General features: G+C 37.0%; 1 protein-coding gene across 11 annotated transcripts in view; it reads right to left on the minus strand.

Moving 5' to 3' along the window:
- LOC107710549 (receptor-type tyrosine-protein phosphatase F) overlaps positions 1 to 14700 on the minus strand; it is a 230461-nt gene that overhangs the window by 79363 nt on the left and 136398 nt on the right. For 6 of the 11 annotated variants that reach the window (XM_016515345.1, XM_016515343.1, XM_016515342.1 and 3 more), the window contains exons 5-6: positions 8553 to 8738; positions 2408 to 2518 (exon numbers count right to left, since the gene is read on the minus strand). In XM_016515345.1, the coding sequence (XP_016370831.1) occupies positions 2408 to 2518; positions 8553 to 8738 (297 nt within the window). Of the gene's footprint in view, positions 1 to 2407; positions 2519 to 6504; positions 6523 to 8552; positions 8739 to 14700 lie in introns of all 11 variants that reach the window. The other 5 variants (XM_016515344.1, XM_016515341.1, XM_016515338.1 and 2 more) reach the window with 1 other exon arrangement.

Raw genomic sequence — 14700 nt, forward strand, 5'->3', positions numbered from 1 at the left:
AATACTGAATGGGAGCCCATTTATTCCTCACAGTTAAAAATAAAACAATTCATTTTAAGAAAGTTTAAGAAAAAGTCACAATTAATTATTATTTTTTGTTTTAACAGACTTCCACATAAAGTCTAACAATCGGACCAGCATGACATATTAGTCGAATTTTCCTAACATATGTTGGAGGAGTTAACATTACTGCTATACTATACAGACAACTCAGAATGACTGAACATTTTCTGACAGCTGTCTCTGTATGCATGTGAGCATACATAACCATATCTCCAGTGAGGTAGAGAAGGCCACTGAGATCATCTAAGAGCCCTGGGCCATAATCTGCCACACATTGGCACATGAAAGATGATGATGTCAGTTAAAGGCTTGTTAGGACTGCCAGTGTAACACTACAATAGAAAACTAGCTGAGTGACAGGCATTAGCAATATTAAAATTAATATTCCTTAAATATTGAACAAAGGTAAACGGACCCCCACACACACATTCACACAAGATATAATAAATAGACGGGCGGGTATGAAGTGTGCGCCCACTTCACTCTATTTGATTTGTTGTCAGTTTCAAGAGTAGAAGAAGGAGAGCAGACAGTGGTTGACAACTTTTCACTACGGAATAAACGGATGACAAATGAGCATTCACATATACAGCCAGTATACATGACTGTGATTCTCCCAGGTGATATAGTCCTCTGTCAGACAGACGGACAGAGCGGGAGAACGAGCAAGAGAGACAGTCATAGAGCATTTAGACAGCTCCCAGAAAAGTGCTGAGGCCAAGGAAAAAGGAAGTAGCTATTGAATACATAGATTCACTGACAGGCTGGCAGTCTTAGACACCCAACTCATCTAGCGTGAGCAGATAAATGAGCGGAGACGGGAGGCTGAGGAATGGTACCAGGATGCTGTGCTGAATGCCCTTGAAGAGAAAGCACGATTAGCCGTTTTATAGAGACACTTTGAAAAACAAGCACCCACACCCAGATGATGGACAGATGGATAAAGGCGACCCATTATGCACCTGTCAACTCTGAGGAAGTTAGCTGTTGATACAGTTTCAAAAGTTCCTGTTTTTGTTATTCTTATTTTGGTTGTGCACGTTAAATTTCGTTGTAGTGAAAGGTGGGGCCATACAGACTGGTTTAAAAATAATGAAATAAATAAATTATAAATATTCATTGAACTATGTAGACAAATTTCATGGAAGCTGTCAAGAACATGTCCAGCTCATATTTTACCAGAAAATGAAAATAAATAATATTTTGTAACAGGAAAAGGCTTATTTTTTAAAAAATATTAGGATTTGAATTGTGACAAAAATCCATGGCAATTAGGCACAAATTAAATAGTAAAATACTATAAATAATAGGCAAAAACATTTATCATTTAAATTTAAAAAGTATTGTGAATCAGGCAGTATTTAATAAATATAAAAAACAGCAAAATATTTATAAATAAGGTATTATTTAATAAATCATTTAAAATCTAAATAAAATAATTTGCAAAGTATTTATAAATCACATTTTTTGTGGCTTTTAATTTAAGCTGATTTAAATAAAGTGCAAACGACTACTCGACATGAAAATCTAATCACTGAGAATAATGACATTAAAATAAATAAATAAACATCCGGATGCATTACCATAATGAGAACTTAGCGGAAAATGTGTTTAATTTTCATAAAACAATGTCGAAATGCAAAACATAATGTTCCTAAAAACACGCTTAATTTTTATGCAAAATACAATTTAACCCTTTTATTAACCTGCGATGTGTTTAGACGCCACTCATAGCAACATCTCGTGATTGAGTTGTACAGTGACGTCTGCAGTTTAATCCCATTGTATGAATCATTTTCGGCCGTTTGTATGACAGGAAGCATGAGAAGGCTTAGTCTTCAACCTCTTGCGTGACAATTACAGGGTGGCACCGTAACGTCACTAGCTGGAGGCCATACTGGCAGCTTGCCATAAGCTCCCTGTTATTACCTGCATGGAAAGAGCTGAAGGGGTTGACACTCATAACAACAGCACTCCCAGAGTTCTGTTTCACAGACAATGCCTCAACACCATTATATCTTTAAATCCACGTATTAATAGGGCAGGTGTCCTCTGTGGCTCTCACCTTTAGTTAACCCCTTTTTGTCTTCTCACTCTCACAACTGCGAGAAATATGCATGTTTACCTTTGCTTCCGTTGCTATGAATTCAAAACATAGCAGGGAATGTTTTGTTTCTGGCATGATTTGGACAACAACTTTTGGTTTATCTTGGCTCCGAAATGTCAGACAAAGTTTAACAGGCGTGGAAGTCAAAACAAAACTGCAACATGGTCAAAATAAAAGTGTGAAGCATTGTTGAGGAAGCTGTTTTGATAGGGGTGGCACCTGGAGCACATCTCTTACCTCGCACGTAGAGATTGGCTGGGGCAGAGTAGCGTGTCCCGGCGCTGTTCGTAGCCACACATTCGTACTTGCCCTGGTCTGATTCCTGACTGTTTTCAATCTGCAAAGCTCCTGAAGAGAGAGAGGGGAAAAAAACAAGGGTAAAAGTCACCTCTTTGATTTAAGAACACGATTATGAATCCCCCGTCGCAACTTTCCCCACCAAAGCGCAAACTTTCACTGCAAACAATCAGTAAACACTCCCTGTTTAAATGTCAGAGCTGCTCCACTGTGTATATAGTTTATTGGCTTAGAATGCTGCCTAAGACATATGCATAAAGCTGATTTTGCAGGTTGAGTGAGTCTATAGCTCAACATATTTGCCTTTCACTGTCATTAGAAAAAGCTTTCGGGATATTAATGTCACTGAGTCAGAGCCAATTACGCTACAGCACATGACTTTATTACTGCGGTGGCATATTTATACACACCAAAAAGAACAAAACTTCAATACCGTACAAAGCTACGCAGCCTGTCTGGACGCTATAGATAAAAATTGTGCTTCATAAGGTCACATTAGAACAACGTTTGATTAGTTTTTTAACACATACACTGCTTGTCCTTGTGTTTGGAATAATTAAGATGTTTTAATGTTTTTCAAAGAAGTCTCTTATGCTTACAAGGCTGCATTTATTTGACGAAAAGTACAGCAAAACAGTACTATTGTGAAATATTATTACAATTTAAAAGTACTGCTTTCTATTTCATATATTTTGGAATGTGGTTTATTCCTGTGATAGCAAAGATCAATTTTCAGCTTTCATGTGTCTTGTGTCACATGACCCTTCAGAAAGCTGCTCAAGAAATATTTATCAATACTGTAAAACAAGAACCACATATCAATTTTGTAAAACAGCAACTAAGACATTTCAATGTTTCGTGATTCACTACCATTCAAATTTGGGGTAAGAATGATTTAAAATAATAATAATGATGATTTGATTCAGTAAGAACATTAAATTGATCAAAAGTGACAGTAAAGACATTTACAATGTTACAACAGATTGCATTTCAAATAAATGTAGTTCTATTGAACTTTTAATTTAAAGAATCAACATCAATGATAAGAACCATTATTAATAATTGAGCACCAGTAATAACTGATATTAATTAAGCACAAGGCATATTGAAATGATTGCTGAATTATCATATGACATTAAAGACTCTATATTTTAAAATACATTAAAATAGAAAATAGTTATTTTATATTGTAATAATATTTCACAATATTACTGTTTTTATTATATTTTTGATCAAATAAATGCAGCCTTGGAGAGCATATAAGACATCTTTCAAAAACCTTTAAAAATTTGAATTAGTCCACATTTTTAACCAGTTGTGTATTTATTCATTGATTGAAGATATAATTTCAGTATACAAACGGAGTCAAATCACTATAATGTTAGACAACATTAAATGCAGTGGATACTTTAGACTTATAGACCTACCTACTTTGAAAAAGTCAGGAACATCAAACAAAAAATCAATCCGGGTGTCCTAACCACAGATATGGCGTTTGCTTTGACTTAAATGTTTGCTTAATCTAGCAAAAGCACACATATTTACCTCTGGCAGTGGTGTACCACCGTAGCATAGGTTATCACCTGCAGTTTACCCCTGACTACTTCCCAGCATCCCAAGTGCTGCAGGGAAGAAATAACATGCACCACTAACCTTGCCTGATCTCTGAGTTCAAGGGAAAACTGATTGGTGGTGTTTCCTACCCTGACAAGCAGCAAATTACTAATCAATTCGGAGATTGCTCAGCGCTGATTGCCATCACCCCTCAGTCCTGACAACATCTGACTGATGGTGCCATATTGTAAAGTAAAGGGACTACAGTAAAGAAAAAATAATACAAAATTCCATCTAAACTGAATGAAGAATGTGAAAAATCACCACTTTCATTCATAATTACATTTTTATTTCATTACTTATTCTTGTATTTATTTTAAAGCAAGCATTTAACATCTTTGAAGTGTTTGATGTGACATGATACATTAAAGGGACAGTTTACTCCAAAATGAAAATTCTGCCATCATTTTCTCACCCTCATGACATTCCAAACCTGTATGACATTCTTTCGTCTGCAAAACACAAAAGAAGATATTTTTTTGTCCATTCAATAAATATTATTTTGGACCTGACTTACTTTAATTGAATGGACAGTCGAAACAGTCTTCAAAATATATTTTGTGATGCAAGAAAGTCATACATGTTTACAACGACACGAGGTTGAGTAAATGATGACAGTATTTTTATTTTTGGGTCTTTTTTTTATCCTTTTGACGCTTCCAACCAGAGATGAATATGCCACTTCATGCATTTTCAAGAAAATACACACACACTGTTGGACAAACTGTGTGTCTTGATGAAGACATAAAACTGTATGAAGATGACACATATTCCTCATAGATAAACAGATACAAAACAATATGAGTTGGGGGAGATGTACTGAACAAAGACCTGCTTTAACCTGCTTTAACCTGCTTTAAAGGGATAGTTCACCCAAAAATGAAAATTAGCCCATTATTTACTCATCCTCAAGCCATCCTAGGTGTATATGACTTTCTTCTTTCAGATGAACCCAGTCTGAGTTATATTAAAAATGGTCTTTGATCTTCCAAGTTGTTTAATGGCAGTCAGCGGGTGTTGCAGTTCATCAGTCCAAAGTAAGTGAAATAAAGCGCATCCATCCATAATAAAAAAGTGCCTCACACGGCTCCGGGGGGTGAACAAAGGCCTCCTGTAGCGAATCGATGCGTTTTTGTAAGAAAAATATCCATATTCAAAACGTAATAATCACTTTAATCTAGCCTGTGCCAACAGTTGTACACAAAAGCAGCTCTGGGAGGATGACGTAAGATGTCGGCGTTGCGCACACCCGCTGACTGCCATTAAACAGCTTGGAAGATCAAAGACAATTTTTAATATAACTCCGACTGGATTCATCTGACAGAAGAAAGTCATATACACCTAGGATGCCTTGAGGGTGAGTAATTCATGGGCTAATTTTCATTTTTTATTTGTTCATTTGAACTAACCCTTTAACATCACTCCCACGGACACTGAGAATTCAGTCAGTAAAAATCAGTAACCACTTGGGAACATAAGGCAGTGTCTTATGTTCCCACTTCCTGATTCATAAACCTGAGGTGGATTGGCGTGCTCCAACAGTCAGCGGTAACAAACAGGCCTTTGTTATGTGCAATATACTTTTTCGACTTCATTTTACAGTCAAACTCCAGGGGTCCTCAGACCACTGAGATTGCTAACCGTGCGACTGAAGTAGGGTAATGTCGGTTTTGTCAAGCACTCGCCTCTAGCAATTGTGTTTCTGAAATCCATGTTTCATTCAGAACTGAGAGCGACTGTGTGATTGATCGAATGCTCCATCTTAACAATCAGGGCCGTGCCCTCATTTCCCATACATACTCATTTTAGCATAAGTAGTATGCAAATTCAATCATTTCAATTTCATCACAGCCCAACTGGAATGTAAGAGACACACTCTGGAGACTCTAAAGACAGCCTTCAGCTTGAAACCCAAACTCATAGCATAACTTTAATAAGCCTCGGGTCTCAGAAAATATCCACAACAAATGCATGTCACAGTAACTAGCAAGAATCAATTATTTTTTCACCTCATCAAAGAGTTCAAAATTCTGTCGTTATTTACTCTCCCTCATGTAATTCCAATTTTTTTCCAACTGTGGTTCTGAGTCAGTAAGATGTTTTAGAAAGAAGTCTCATGCCTCTCGTGATATGTGTTTTTAAGATTCTTTGATGAAGAGAAAACTCTATTTAATTCATCCTTGCTGAATAAAATGAATAATTTATGAAAAGAAAAATAATAATAAAATCTTGCTGACCCAAAACTTTTGAACAATAGCGCATTTCTGTTGCATTGTTTTCCCCAGATATAGACATCAGAACACAGACAGGTTGAATGCTGGGACAAAGGTTGTGTATATACTGAACAAGCAGGAAATGACAGCGGTGGTGATGAGACAGGTAATGGAGGAGACGTTTCGTGAGACACATTTCAGCTGTCTTACCTCGTATCGGCGAACCCCCTAGGTGAAGTAAATTGAATGCAAACAAGATTGAAGAGAAGTGTTAGTAGACAAGAGAGATAGACAAAGAGAGATAAGGAAAACAAAAGGGAGGGAATCAAATGAAAGTAAGCTTAATTAAACAGAAAGGAATCTAGTTGAGCCAGACTACTGCTCTCCGGGGATTAGTTGAATGTTGGCTGTCTGGTGCAATGGAATTAGCTCAGAAAAAAGATCCGAGGGCAAACTTTCTCTGTGCTACGATTCTGAGATAGTCTGCCAAACTTGATGCTTTAAGGAACATTTGCAGAGCTTAGTGAAACAATGTGTATTCAGGTTATTTTTGTTCACAGCATTGTTCAGAAAAGTACAGACCATGGCAATTTAAGCGACAAGTTTTGTGTGAGAATAAAAGAAACAGCCAGCAGCAATTCTGTACATGTGAATTAAAGTCAACATGAAATTTGACTCGCTTTACTTCCATAATTTGACATATTTCAAAGTAAAACAGAATATTCAAGCAGAAAAAAAAATGTTGAGCAATATGTATTAGAACGATAAATGGTATTTGATTACTTATTTAATTACTTGCATTAACCATTAGCATTGGCTTCTATAAAAACTACAATCTTGCTAATTACAATAGCAGCCTAACACAATATGTGAATAGCTTTTTGGCTATTGGCAAATACTGTATAATACCTAAGATGGTTCACTCGTAATGTTACGAATGGGAGAAACTGTACGTGCTCTAGTAATGAAAGTCCGGCCAATCGTCAGCAGGTAAAGTCATTGCATCACTTTTTAGACACACTGGTTAATCAACTGCTATTGCATACTATGTGAAGTTAGATGAAAAACTATGAATCATGCACCTAAGAAAGTAAACCGTGTCCATTTCATGTTGACTTAACCTATTGGTCAAATCACAAGGTAAGGTTACGTCACCATTACCAACACCACTATCAGAAAATGCTCATCTTTCAAAAGTAAAAAACGAAATAAAGTAAAAAAAAAAAACATGTAATTCACTATTCTCCTAAAGACTAGAAGGTAAGCCAGATAAGACTAGATTTATTGTCATAATTTTATGTTACGAGTGTCCTAAAAGGGCCATAAAGCTTTGCGCCTCATGCCATCCAGAGATCAAATCTTTGAGGAAATCTTACAGTTTTGATCTTTGGTGGAACAGTACATTTTGTTCATTTGACTATGCATACCTAAGATGCTCCTCGAAATAAGTGAGATGAAGGGATTCAGGATTCAAAGTGGCAGTCCAAACTTTCAGCAGTGTACTTAGACGCTGATGCTAGAAACTAGAGAATGAGCTCCGCTGTGGACTTGCCCTCTAAATGAAGTGGATTTAGTGGAGAGGGATAAACTCTGAGTCAGTCAGGAGCCATTAATCCAGCCTGGGCAAAGTCCTGTTCATCCGTCTGATCCTAGGTCAGACCTGAGTGGTCTATCCATTAGGAAGGTCTACAATGTAAATAGAGCGGTTGATCCTCTCCCCGGCATTCTCACATTCCCGTAAGGGTGCCTACAATTACCCAGACCATTTGCACGTGCCTTAAGACTCATTTGACGTTATGGCCAAGTCAATCCATTTCTCCTTCCATGGTAAGCAAAGACAAATTGGCAGACCAAAGACGTGACATTGCACAAAAACAATTGACGTTCATGAAATGGACATGAAATGGACACGGTTTACTTTCTTAGGTGCATGATTCATAGTTCCCTTTCAGTCGGTCACTCTCGACGTCACGTCGGATGACCGACGAATTGGGATCTCGCTTAGAGGGACCAATCTACTTCGAGTGTAAACTAAACGAGCCAATGCACATTGGCATGCGATTATTGCATCCAGCTGCCGCTGATCACAGCGTGAGTATAAGTAGGCAGCAGATGCAGCGCATATTCAGCTTTTCGCTTCGGAGCCGAGCGATCAGGTAAGTGCAAACAGAACTATGTCTATATTTGTGACTATATAAGTTTAGTACATTAGTTGCTGCTACTGTGATTGTAAGGCTAAGAAAGTGTGACATCGTTACCTGAACGAAGCTGTTTGACTCGCCCATTGCCGTTGATGTCTACAGGCAGGAAGTCCTTGAACCAAGTGATCTCTGGGTCAGGGTTCCCACTGGCGGCACAGAGCATCGTGGTTGTTCTTGTTCGCTCAACCACTTTCAGCTGAGGGCCCATGTCTATGGTGGGGAAGCCATGAGGAATCTGGTTTTCTGCAGGAAGAAAAAAAAAAAAACAGGTCAAGCTAGGAGCCAAAAAGGGAATTATTTACAAAATAATGATAATGATCTTGAAGAACTCTGATTGCAGGACAATTACATCTGGCTCACATCTCTAACCCCTGATTCGTAGCAAAGGCAAATCCAGGACAAGTCTCATTAGTGCACTGAATCAATTCACTTGCCAGAAAAATACCTTCTGTGCATTAATAAGATCAAAGGATGGCTAGGCTAATCCACAGGACCTTTGTGTACCGTTACTCTAACATGTAACACCATAAGGATGCTGTAAGTTTTTAAAGTTTTAGGTTTTAAAATTTTGGTTTTACTTTGTTATAATGTTCACAATTCAAAATATAAACAAGAGTTATGACTTCATTATAACAACTGCATTCTCAGTTGCCACTGGTCTTCCTTCTCGCATTCATTTGTATACTGAATTGTGATTGCTCTTTTGTTTCTTACATCTTCATCTCTACTCTGTAAAAATAGTGGTGTGTTGATACTCAGGTGCCACAGACAGAAAACAAAACATGCGACAACTGCACCACTTCCCTGATGCAGAATTGAATTTATGCAAAACTACAGCCTAAAACTGCTTACCTAAACTTTAACATGTATCTTTAGCTGTCTTGCAAACACTGCTGTTTTTTTCTTCTTCTGGAAATGCAAATCTAGTTGGCAAATCATGCTTTGTCCTTCAATGGTTTGGAAAACACTGTTTCCACTCTGATACAGACCGTGACGCCTTTCACTATTTCTACACAAGGGAGTAACAGAGCAGATATCTCCAAGTATCAAGCATTTGCATAATTAACACAAATGATATGAAAAATATGAAAATGAACAATAATTATATCAGAATCAGGATAAGCAAGGAGGAAAGGCTGTAAACATATGGTTTCACAGCAGTTCTATGACTGTGGCACTTATTAAAAAAATATTTTTTTCTTCTCAAACATTCACACAAATGTTTGGATGAAAGCCCAGCATGCACAATATTCACACTTGCAATAGCAACAACATTACGGCAACATCACACTCTCTTTGATGCCAAGGTAAGCCAAAGGGCAAGGCTGAATTATTCAGTTTGAGACAATCCTCTGCACATGACAAAGATTCCACTGCTTCTAAAGTCTACAGGGCACTGCAGACTACTGTGATTTATCTTGTCTTCTTATTCTGGTGCGTTAAACATTTAATCATTGGTGTATCGATCCTTAAAGCATCAAGCAATGCTTGTCAAATTGCTGAATTGAAAAGCTTTTACAAAAGACTATGACTTCAAATTCGAGACTAGTGTTCCAGGACAATGTAAATCAGACGCATTTATAACAGTGGGCAAACCTCAAAAGGGTTATTTCACGAATCGCTAACTCTCTTATGAAAACATCGAAAAAGGAATAATTTAGGAGGCGGAAAATGCTGCACCGAATCACGCGCTGGAGGGAACTTTGCAGTACAAGGTAACTTGGAATATAAGGCTGTTCAAGTTATGCCTCATTAAGAAGCAAAAGCAGCAAGATTTTTTTTTTTTTTTAAATGTGATCTTCAGAAACCACAGGGGGGGTGTGCTGTCATGTATCGAGGCGTACATTTCTACCTCGGTGTGCTCAGGAGAGGTCAACTACCTGTAGGAGTGTGGGTTGTATCACTATGCCGATCCTCTTCTCTGAGCGGCTTCTGAATAAACAATTGAATACATTTTCTTGAGAAAGAACATACAGATAATACCTACCAATTGTCACATAGTCAGCATGCAAGAGAGGAAGCAGAGCACACAAGAACATCTAAAAGAAAACTAACTGTGCTTTTTCTCCTGAGTTGAGTGTGAAGATGTGTTTTTCAGACTCCCATATCAGTTGGGCAAAAAAAAAAAAAAAAGCTCCTGGCGTTTCAAATGACAAAGTGAAGAAAAAAGTTTCATAAGTGTCTTGGGGTGCAAAGTAACAGACATACTTGTGCTATATGTTTATGCAAGGTATATAGGTGTTGTTAAATGTATACTAATTTTCCATTTAGGTTTTTTTTTATGTGAAAGTTGTGTTAGACTTATAGTGACACCTAGTGGTGTGGATGAAGCAATAGAAAACATTCTTGTTTATGGATGCCACTGCAGAAATTAGCTTTCAGACATGATTCATTTATTTCACAAGTGAAAGAGTCCAATAACAGGATGATTACTGAGAGCAAATAATTAACATTCAGATGGTCATGTGACCTCAACATGGCAGCCACCATGACGTAAAATAAAACTTTTTTTTTCATTAGGCAACTAATGTGTCTGAAGTCTTCATCTTATGTACATTGTGCTACTTTTTTACCTACTCATCACTACTCATAACTTTTTAATGAGGAAATAAAAAATAGCTGACTGCACCTTTAAAAGCATGTTACTAATATTTAGCTTGTAGTAATGTTTATAATGACAGATACTTCCTTACAGGAATAGTGAGTTCTAATAAATAAAGAAATAAATGGTATGTGAAGGTAAAAAAACAAATGAAAAAAGGATGGATTTATTCCACAAAAGAAAAGCACAGCGGGAAAAACTGATGGTTAGGCTTTTGCATTTCTTAAATAAAAGCTCCATTCTCCGTCCCTGAAAGCACTTTTATCACTTACACCTCTTTACTATGCATGAGGATTTAAAAAGACAGAAGACTCAAAGCTCAGAAATGTGTTTTTAATACAATTCTTGTGTGCTTAAATTGAGTCGAGCAAGGACTCCATTACTAAGATGAACAGGTAAGTGGGGAAAAAAGCCTACAAAATGTCCCGCTCTGTCCCGAGTCCCTGCCGCATCATACATGTGGGCGCTGCAGCAGATGGCGGATTGAATTTAAAAAAGCCTGCCAACGCTAGTTTCATTGTTTCTCCGAAGCAGTTATGACAAGGTGTTTGGCTCTGACGTGGTGATACATTTGGTGGGTAATTGGGATGCCATCTTGTAAGGAGTATAGAGAAACTTGAGAGCGAACGGAATGAGGAAATAGGAGGAATGGTGAGAGAGCCTTGCAGAAATGTTCCTGCAAGCAGTCAATAGAGAGAAACTGAACTTTAATGGCAGTGATGTCATGTTCTGAGATTCTCTGCTTGTGTTGCAGAGTTTTATTTTACCTTTGTCTGAAAGGTTACGCAACCGGCTGAGGTCATGGTATATGAGAAGCAGCAATCCTGACAATTGCAGACAAAGAGTACAGGCTCAAGTTTTTATGCAACGTCAACACCTTATTTGTATCACGTTACTTTAAAAATGCAGTTAAGCCTACTGGCATTTCAAGAGAAACAAAGTTAGCAGCTCGACTGTGATGCAAAGCTTCATGACTATACCAAAACATTGTCTAACCTTCACGCATCATGCTCTACTTTTACACTGGGTAACTGAGTGTACTTTTACACTCTATTGTTCGTTGTTGATGAAGTTTTGGTTTATTCGCTACATTTTAAAATATATTAAAATAGAAACAGTTATTTTTAAATTGTAATAGTATTTCACAATATTATTGTTTTACAGCATTTTTTAATGAAATAAATGCAGACTTAGTGAGCGTAAGTGGGCATAACGCCAACATTTTGAATGGTAGTTGTATGACAAGTTTAAGGCATGCAATTAAATTCAGGAGAAAAAAAAACCAAGTTCAATTAGTAGTAGTAGAGCTGCACGATTAATCGTTAAAAGATCGCGATCTCGATTCAGACACCCACGCGATCTCATTTCTAAATGACAACGATTCCCCGAGTCAATTAAACCTTTGACAAAGTCTTACCAGATCGTTCAAATCTGTGTTCGCACTGCCGCTGACACACAGAGAGCAGTTGCTTACCATGTTTGGTTAAGAAACATCTTCGCAAACTGTCTTACACAGTATTATTTCTGTCTTACAGTCATTCATATTATCACAGAAATACTGGGGTGAAAGTTTATAGTTCAGGTATAAACATTGATGTCTATGGCAGCGATCAAAATAGAGCAAATCCCCTTTTGAAAGTAACTACACTTCAAATAACTTTTGTGTCGATTGCATTGTTTTGCCACTAGGTGGCGAAAAGTGACTTAAAAATGTATTTGTCACTGAATGAATTATTAATTCAAGAGAATTGTTCAAAAAAGCTGATTCTCCTGAAAAAATTTACTCAAGTGTTTTAAATATTGATAAAAATAATAATAACAAAAATGTTTCTTGAACAGCAATCAGCATATCAGAATGATTTCTGAAGGATCGTGTGACTGGAGTAATGATGCTGAAAATTCAGCTTTGATCACAGGAATAAATTACATTTTGAAATGTATTCAAATAGAAAGCAGTTATTTTAAATTATAAAAATATTTCACAATATTACTACTTTTGCTGTATTTTGGATCAAATAAATGCAGGAAGCATTGCTGAGTCATTCATATTATCACAGAAATACTGGGGTGAAAGTTTATAGTTCAGGTATAAACATTGATGTCTATGGCAGCGATCAAAATAGAGCAAATCCCCTTTTGAAAGTAACTACACTTCAAATAACTTTATTGTCGATTGCATTGTTTTGCCACTAGGTGGCGAAAAGTGACTTAAAAATGTATTTGTCAATGAATTAATTATTCATTCAAGAGAATCTTTCAAAAAGGCTGATTCATCCAGTAATGAAACAAGTGAAATAGGTTTATGAGTGAGTCGTTGAATCATTGATTCAAACAACTTTTTCATAAGTTCAAAAACTTTTGACTGGTAGTGTATATTAAAATGTTTAATAATTCATTCAAATTAATTAAACACTTTTAAATAGACTGCAGCAATAATATTTTGTCACACATTATTTAGTTTAGTTCAGAATCATGGGATAATCATGCTTAAATACTTAAATTTATCTGTATTGTTTAATATTAGATATTTAATTGCTCACGCTTCCTTATACACTCAGTTAATCTTTAAAAATACGAATAATTTAAAAATACTGTTAAACATAATATTTAGTAAATCCCAAAATAAATCCCCATTTTTCATATTGTACATGTACATTACTGTAAAATTAAGTTTTTAGCATTTTTTTTGCATTTTAGCACTTAGCAATTATTTTATTATAACTTTATTTTATATATATTAATTTTTTTGGCCATAACATAAAAATAATCATTAGCTCGCATAAGCTAGGTCCTTCAGGATCTTTTAAAGCTTATAGTTAGGACCTCGTGACAACCTCCATAAACAGATGCCACAGTATCAATAGTATCCGTGATGGTAACCAATCAAATTTCCTTCCTGAATGGGAAATCTACTGTTGCCATCCAGAGACCCAGAGTGGGAATTTAATGAGACCTTACTAGAGCGATAAGACCATGCAGGACCTTGCAGATGGCAATCTATTGTATTATCTCCTTGCCTGTGGAGCCAGTCCAGAAGCAGCCCAGCTTTATCGATGCATGTGACCACAAAAAGGGAGCTAACAGAGTAGCATACCACAAACCCATCTGTAATCAGTTTTGTGGAAACAGAAGGAACATTGTTCTCTGTGAAGCAGTAAATTACGAGCTGAGACTTATATTCAATGATATGAGCAATCTGATAAAGGTTAATCTGATATTTACTAAAGTTGTGTGTTGTTGAATGAAGCCAAAGATTGGCAAACAATGGAGAAGAACTAACTCTGCATCATTACGAAAACAAAGCAACGCGGTTGCCAAGAGAATAACAATGGCGTTTCAGGTGGTCGGGAGTAAGTAGGACAAAACGTCCTAAAGGCAGAAGAAAGGGAATGGTGAACCCAGCTAATGTGAACAAGGCTGCCGTAAATGTGGTTGAGACATGCATAGGCTTCATGTCCTCAATGCCGGGTCAGAGCAAAGAGGGACATAACATGCATTACAGTGGATCCGACATGAGGAGTCGTGTGTGTGTGTGTGTGGGGGGGGGGGGGCATCATGGGGGGAGTAGTTTGCTGGTCAGCCAGGCCCATTGGTGCCTGGCCC

The sequence above is a fragment of the Sinocyclocheilus rhinocerous genome, unplaced genomic scaffold (assembly GCF_001515625.1).
Source record: "Sinocyclocheilus rhinocerous isolate Xijiao unplaced genomic scaffold, SAMN03320098_v1.1 scaffold957, whole genome shotgun sequence".
NCBI classification, from domain to species: domain Eukaryota; kingdom Metazoa; phylum Chordata; class Actinopteri; order Cypriniformes; family Cyprinidae; genus Sinocyclocheilus; species Sinocyclocheilus rhinocerous.